Genomic DNA, 8005 nt, shown 5'->3' with positions numbered 1-8005 from the left:
TAATCAGTAGGAGTTGAAAGGAAGGCTTAAACACTGCAATTGTTTTCTAAAGTCCTTTTCATCACTGTGGAAGAAGAGCCCATGAAAACATTTACAGAAAGCTGCTACGTTAAGGAAAAATTACTAAGGCCGTTTCTGGTAGGCTTAGCTCCGAGTTGGTTCTCCTGTTATGTCTTGGGCTGCAGCTTTTCCTTTGCCTCTGTTCCAGGTGGTGATGTTCTGGACTATGATGCTGAATGGTCCTTTACCCAGAGCCCTGTAGAATTTGGAGCACCCAACTCTCCAGGCGAGCGCCTGTGATGCCCTGTCTTCCATCTTGCCAGAGGCCTTCAGCAGTCTGCCGGTAATGTAAGGGTGTTTTCTCACCCTTAAATCATGGCTGGAGCACCAGAGCTAGAATTTGATGCTTTTGCATTTTGAACCAGTATTCAGCATCATCTCTGATGAAAAGGTGCTAATTCTACTTGAGTTGGGGATGAGGGCACTGGGGAACAGCAAATAGGAAAACTTGAAGCCTTAATATATCAGGAAAGCTGTTTCCCCCTTGCGTTAGAATGTAGGTGGTAGAGGCAAGGGTAGCAGAAGCTTGGAAAGCAGAGAGATTTCAGGAAGATTTCGTATCCAAACTTTAAAAGGCCTGAGTTAAAGCCCAGCTCTTCGACTTGCTAGCTCTTTGACTCTTAACCTCTCTAAAACTTGATATTATCATCAGTAAGATGGCAGTCATGTGAAAAATAACAAAGTATGTGAAAACACAGATTCGTTGTCCAACACATATAGTATTTGTCTTAGTCTGTTTGAGCTGCTGTCATAAAATACCATAAATTGGGTGTCTTCTAAACAACAGAAATGTATTTCTCATAGTTCTGGAGGCTGGAATTAAGATCAAATCACTGACAGACAGGTTTGGTGCCTCAAGGAGGGCTCACTCTCTGGCTCACAGATGGCACCATGTGAGCCATGTCCTCATGTGATGGAAGGGGCAAGGCAGCTCTCTGGGGCCTCAGTCATAAGGGCACTCATCTCTTTCATGAGGGCTCTGTTCCCATGACCTGATCTCCTCCTCAAAACCCCACCTCCTGATACCATCAACCTGGGAGTGAAGATTTCAACATAGGAATTTTGAGGGAGCATAAACATTCAGAATACTGCTATTCAGAATAGCGATATGCAGACTGCTCTTTTTCTTTAGTCCTCAGTGACATTTGCATCCATTCTTATTTACATAAATGAGCTTCTATAAAGAAGGCAACTTTAATAAAGGTTAAATGTGATGAGATGCTGTGTGTGTCTTGCACAAAGTGGGTGCTCAGATAATCATGGAATCTGAATTGAACCTGCTGTTTACCAGGGTAGCCTCAAGGTCGCAGTGGTATTCAACTCTTGAATATGGTCTCAGGCACAGATATTTCACATCTTTTATGGAAGCCTTTGGCTCATAGTTATTTCATTCTCATTTTTCCCTTGTCAACCTTCTCATTGCAGAATGACAGGCAGATCCTGTGCATCACAGTGCTGCTCGGACTGAATGACAGCAAGAATCGCTTAGTGAAAGCTGCAACCTCAAGGGCCCTGGGAGTCTATGTGCTTTTTCCCTGTCTCAGGTCAGAGTGAGCCTATTTAGCTCTTCTGTGCCCCTTTATTGTCCATGACACCCCTATTTTGTGGATATAGAGCTCCTGTATTGGACAGTAAAGGAAACTAAATTGCTTTGTAATCTGATTTCCTTAATTGCTACTAAAATATGGTCATGGGCTAGGCATGGTGGCTCATGCCTGTAATCCCAGCACTTTGCGAGGCCGAGGCAGGTGGATTGCTTGAGTTCAGGAGTTTGAGACCAGCCTGGGCAACTTGGCGAAACCCCGTCTCTACAAAAAATAAAAAAATTAGCCAGGCATGGTGGTATGCACCTGTAGTCCCAGCTACTTGGGAGGCTGAGATGGGAGGCTCACTTGAGCCTGGGAGATGAAGGTTGTAGTGAGCAGAGATCACAGCACTGCACTCCAGCCTGGGTGGCAGAGCCAGACACACACACACACACACACACACACACACACACACACACACACAGAGATACACACTCTCTCTCTATATATAGTTACACATAAATATAGTTGTGTATATGTAACTACAGGCATTACCATATATATATATCATATATAAATGAACTAAGGCATTACCATAAAGGTATATGGTATTTATTTTTAATTTTTAATTGCTTAGCACACTGCCTGGGACCTTAGGCACCCAATAAATGCTTAAATTAATGAATGATATAATAAAAATGAAATGGGACATTACCAGGTGGTAGTGATCATTTAGAAAACTGACATAGTTTTTACTCAAAAGGACATAATGTCCTCTTTCACTCTTACTTGTGACATTTATCTCACTGAGAGGTGTGTAGTACATAGGATGTGTTTTGGAAATAAATGCATTTCTTTTTCAGAACATTATTTCCTGAGATGGAAATCAACCAAGCACAGAGTTCACAGATAACTGTCCCAGGCCAGGTTATATATTCGATGTTCATAAGGGCAAAATCCATAGGCTTCTCAGGTGTCCATGGCACATACCAAAATCATAGGAGCTTCCCCTGGGATTTTTTTGAGTGTCCAAATTGTAAAATAGAAGAAGAACAGTAAATTGATTGAGTAGATGTATTTTTATTTCCAAGTAGAAATTTGCGTGAAGGCTTATAGTTTTATGTGAAAATAAGTTTGAGAATTTCAAAGGTAGCAACTTGACCTGCTAAAGTAATGGCAGTGTTTTGTTTTGTCTTATAGGATGTCATATTTGTTGCAGACACAGCAAATGCAATATTGATGTCACTTGAAGACAAGTCTCTGAATGTTCGAGCCAAAGCAGCCTGGTCCCTGGGCAACCTGACAGACACTCTGATTGTCAACATGTAGGTGACTCACCTTGCTTTCCCCAGCTGACTTCTGAGACTGAGGGCCCAAGAGAATGTCCTCGATCCCTACCATGAAAGAATCAGCAGTAGTTCCCGCTTATTATCCCGCTTCCTGCTTTGGTTTTTTTTGATATTCTTTTAGAAAATGAAATAAGCTGTTCTTAATATATATTAGGAATATATTAAGACATATATGTATTAAAAATGCTGTATACCGATATAAGTAATATGTCCACATTATAGAAAACATAAAAGCAAAACCTTAGTAATGGTTACTGTACTTTTAAAATGCATTTTAAAAAATTTCTTAAAGTGGTATATTCACAGGCTAAAAAAAAGCCAAACAGTACAAAGCAGCATTCAGTGTGCAGCCTGTCTTCTACCCTGACACCTTAGTTCCCCTCCCCAGAGGTAGCTGGTTATTCATGTGCAAGTGTCCTGCTTTTTGCCACTTCACCATCTAAGTGACATGTAACATGTGTAAGCATTCTCTTTTATTATTGCCTTGTTAGAAATCCTTATTTATGATTACATAATTATCACTGTGTGATGATTAACCATTTTTCTATTACTGAGCATTTGTTTTAGGCTTTAGGCTTGTAGTCTTTTATATTCAGTGAATATTTTTGTGCATGAAATCTGCATTTTGAGATTTTTTTTTGGAAGACATTCCTAGGTGGGGAACTATTGGGTCAAAATATATATACTATAAGTTTCCTGATACAATCTAAGCAGATCTGTTAAACTGTTTTCCTAAACTTTTATGCTTATACTAAGTGAATATATTTCTATATGTATATATTTAAGTGTATTTACCTTTTAACATGTGTTGCCTGCTTTGAGTGGAACAGGGAAACACCAGACCCAAGTTTCCAGGAAGAGTTCTCTGGTCTCCTGCTCTTGAAAATGTTACGATCAGCTGTAGAAGCATCCAAGGATCAAGACAAGATAGACTCACAACAAAACCCAGTATCTCCCAAACAGATACTTAATGTATTATAGCTGCAGTGTGGTAGTTTAGTGTGGCTTGATGCTCCTCAGACTATCCCACCAAATGTACTGTTCAAAGGAGACTGAGGGTGTGCTCAGGGTATAAACGGCCCATTCCACACATGTATGGTTTCTTTACTGTCTCCTGCCTCCTGAAAAATATCAGTGCCCATTGTAATACTACATGACATATTCAGGTTCCTTTTAAATTAACTTTATTTCCCCCCCCATAAAAATTTTAAGTAGAATTGGCAAGTCAGAAAAATGAGTAGCTCTTGGCTTTGAATATTACCTGTTAAACTAGTAAGTTTAAAAAGCACAGGTCTGGGCTTTAGGTCAGACATACATTGATTCAAGCCCTGGCTTGCCCTTTAGTAGCTGGGTGACTTTGGTATATTATGTAACTTCTCTGAAGGTCAGCTCCTCACCTGTAACATGGAAGTTATATACCTCACCGGATATGAAGATGCCTTATGTTAAAGCACCTAGCACAATACCTGACCCATACCATGTGCTCACTTTAATACTACTTCTGAAAATCTGGTAATCACCCAGGAAGCCCTGCCTCAGAGTAATTCAATCAGAAAATTCTGAGGTTAGGGCCTGCAAATTGGTTTTAAAATAAAAGGAAAACCCTCCCCAAATGATTCTGGTGGGCTGCAGAGGTTGAGACTCTAGTAGAAAAGTATTGGACTGGAATTATGGAACCTAGCTTCTCCTCGTCATCTTGCTATCAACCAGCCTTGTCCTGTTGTCCCCGGTCCTTATACTCTGTCTCAGTAAAACAAGGAAGATGGACCTCTCTGAGGTCCTGTCTAGCACTAAATAAAATACATAAATAAATAATCAGAGAGAGGAGTTTTGTAGAACCTCACCTTTCTGATGGCTCAGGATGTTAACCAGAGCAGACCTTGTGAGTTCCAAGGACTTGCTTTAAGAAGTCGGGGACCTCCTGGGTTTTTTTAAAGCTGAAATTAGACTTTTGAAAACATCTATTTGGCAAAACAGATTTCTAAAGCGTTTACATTTTTTTCTAGGTAAAGAGCAACGCAGTCCGGGCCCTTGGAAATTTGCTTCATTTTCTGCAACCCTCTCATATAGAAAAACCCACATTTGCAGAAATAATTGAGGAGTCTATCCAGGCGCTAATTTCTACTGTTTTAACAGAAGCTGCCATGAAAGTCCGATGGAATGCTTGTTATGCAATGGGAAATGTATTTAAAAATCCTGCCCTTCCATTAGGTAGGAAAGTTTCCCTTCACTCCCTGGTGGAAAGCCTCCTGGGACAATACACACCAATCTACATTGTTGTTAAAGATGTTTGTTACATGTTATTTATCACAGTATGAGGAAAAAATGGAGACATACTGAAAACAAGTTTAGGAGAACATTGAAATACATCATTATCTATACAATGGGATATATAATGGGATATTTTGTTGCCATTTAAAATTACTTACAAGAATTTTATAATCTGGAAAAATACTTCTGATGTTAAACAAATGAAAGCAGGTATTAAATCATTTCTACAGAATGACCTCAATCGATGGGTAGAAAAAAGACTGAAAGGAAATTGGACCAATTATTAACAGTGATTGCCTCTGGTTGAGTAGGATTTTTTCTGTTTTCATTTTCTCAGTTGTCTACAATAAGCATATATTGTTTTAATGGTCAAGAAAAAAGGAAGGAAACAAAACTGGAATGAGAGGGGATATAAACTGGAAATCCCCTGTGAGCTGTGTACAGAAGTGGATGCCATTAATAAATGTAAGGAGGGCATCTGTCTCTAAGTAGTGGCATGCCATCCACCTTGATATGTCATTCAGGACCAGTAGCTGCTTAGGTGTGTGGATCTGAGCCTCCAAACCTCACTCACTTTGAATGCCAGTGTTCGCTTTATTGCATCTCTCTCAGAAGATTTGAGACCTAAGGATGTGTTCCTGGAGAGGAGCTCATGCATCAAGTGAGGGAAGTCTGGCTCTGCTCCCCTTTATTGCCCAGAGCGTCCAGGCCGACCAGTCAGCTGGGAGCATGTGGAGAAGTAGCCTCCTGGCTTCTTCCACTGAGAAGTCACCTAAGGGTGACCTTTGGGGTTGGAGCTCATTGAGGTGGATGTCCGCCTTCTGGAGAGCCAAGAAGTCCTTGAAATGAGGGCACCTCAGTGGTGGTTGGCTCCTACCTGCCTTCCTGTATGGCCCTTGCCCTCAGCCTACTAGAGAGAGAAGTTGACCTGCATGACTTGGAGGGAAAGGGAAGCTCCAAAGAGGCAGGAAGTTTGAGAACTAGAAAGCATCCAGTAGCAGAGCTATCAAGAGCCACATAAGAAAAGGGAGCCAGAAACTGATAAAGAACTCTGACGGGTCAGATTGTGAGTGTCTTGTAGGTCTAGCAGTGGCCCATTGTCAATGGCAGTGGCATCCACCAAATGGAAAGGGCCTGCTTGCCTGTCTTCGGAGGCAACAGAGAAGCCGGGAAGGGGCTGGGAGAGTTAAGAGAAGCTGCATTCTACTCTGTCACCCATCTTGAGGAGTAAGGACACCCCAAAATGGAGAGGGTAGCAGTAACTCTGGTAAGGAGAAAAGCAGGCTGATTTCCTAGGGCCTACAGGTATAGAGAAAGAATAGAAATCTGGGCATCTTATTCTTGAAACTGTAAGTTTTCTTTTTCTTTGCAATAAAATGCATGACTTGCTATGGCCAGAACAGTGTCCGGATGCTGTTGCAAGTGAGGAAATAATTCTTTTTGCTAGCATGAACAGGACTGCCACATGCAGTGTGTGCTTTGCACACAGCTCAGAAGTGCCCAACTGAGAGGACAGGTGGGGTTGCAGTTCAGTCCACGCTCTGCCCACGAAGCCATACCTCATGGGACAGAATCCTCCCAGAAAAGAAGCCTTTTTCTGAGTTACCAAAGGCCCTATATCGGGTAGCAGAGACTCTAAGCATGTCACAGGCTGAGGTAGGGAAAGAGGAAGGTTTGGGGATTGGCACCTGGCCACTTACCTAGGATCCTACAGTCAGTCACCACCGTTGTCTTACAGGATGATTGTGAGAATGAAGTGAACACATAAAATGAGTGTTTTGAGCACTAGTGTTTATGCTTCCTTCCACCCCTCTCCCTCTCACCCCACCTAGTTCTAAGCCTGGATTTGTTTTAATGACTGTGGATTCTTTCTAGGGACAGCCCCATGGACCTCCCAGGCCTACAGTGCCCTGACATCGGCCGTGACATCATGCAAGAACTTCAAAGTGCGCATCAGATCTGCCACTGCCCTTTCCATCCCAGGGAAGAGAGAGCAGTATGGGTCTGTTGAACAGTATGCTCGGATCTGGAATGCATTGGTCACCGCCTTACAGAAGAGCGAAGACACCATAGACTTTTTGGAATTCAAGTACTGTGCCAGCCTACGGACCCAAATCTGCCAGGCACTGATTCACCTCTTGAGCTTGGCCAGTGCCTCGGACCTCCCTTGTATCAAAGAAATCCTTGAACTGAATGGGAATATGGTCCAGTCCTATATCCTACAGTTTTTAAAATCTGGAGCAGAGGGAGATGACACTGGAGCACCTCACAGCCCACAGGAAACAGACCAGATGGTCAGAATGGCCCTTAAGCACATGGGCAGCATCCAGGCACCAGCTGGAGACACAGCCAGAAGGGCCATCATGGGCTTTTTAGAAGAGATCCTGGCCATTTGTTTTGACTCATCTGGATCACAAGGGGCACTCCCAGGGTTAACGAATCAGTGAGGATCCCACCATACTTTCTAGGTATCGAAGGTAGCAGTAGGAAGACCTGAGCTTGAGGATAAGATCTGTGGGATTTCATCCTAGGAGCAGAAACAATCCATTCACTATTTATTTAGAATGACTTAGCAGCAATTTAAATTTTCACAGAGGGCTCAACCACCTTTGGAGTGGCTCCATGGCACTGGCCATGGTCAGGGTTGTTGGAATGTCTGACCTGTGCATTCAGGAGCTGAGGAGTCAGGTTGTAATATGGGCTAAGCAGACAGGGCTGTGAGGGCATTTAGTCTCAGAAAAAAAAAAGTATAGGAGGATTTAGGAATTAGAATTTTATATATTGTATCTGTAGTTTTGT

The 8005-nt window shown here is 42.3% G+C and overlaps 1 protein-coding gene across 1 annotated transcript; it reads left to right on the top strand.

Annotated features, from left to right (window-relative positions):
* The first annotated feature begins 21 nt into the window (after positions 1–21).
* Positions 22–8005, top strand: LOC108523225 (HEAT repeat-containing protein 6). The gene is given in 7 exon segments (XM_017863738.1): positions 22–343; positions 1486–1604; positions 1805–1808; positions 2787–2911; positions 3766–3883; positions 4942–5146; positions 7082–8005. Coding segments are annotated over 7 exon segments (1317 nt in total). The 5' UTR covers positions 22–169; the 3' UTR covers positions 7654–8005.

Source organism: Rhinopithecus bieti, unplaced genomic scaffold (assembly GCF_001698545.2).
Source record: "Rhinopithecus bieti isolate Rb0 unplaced genomic scaffold, ASM169854v2 scaffold_74139, whole genome shotgun sequence".
In the NCBI taxonomy this organism is placed as follows: domain Eukaryota; kingdom Metazoa; phylum Chordata; class Mammalia; order Primates; family Cercopithecidae; genus Rhinopithecus; species Rhinopithecus bieti.
The sequence above is the reverse complement of the archived record's forward strand: the minus strand, read 5'-3'. Positions and strand labels throughout refer to the sequence as shown.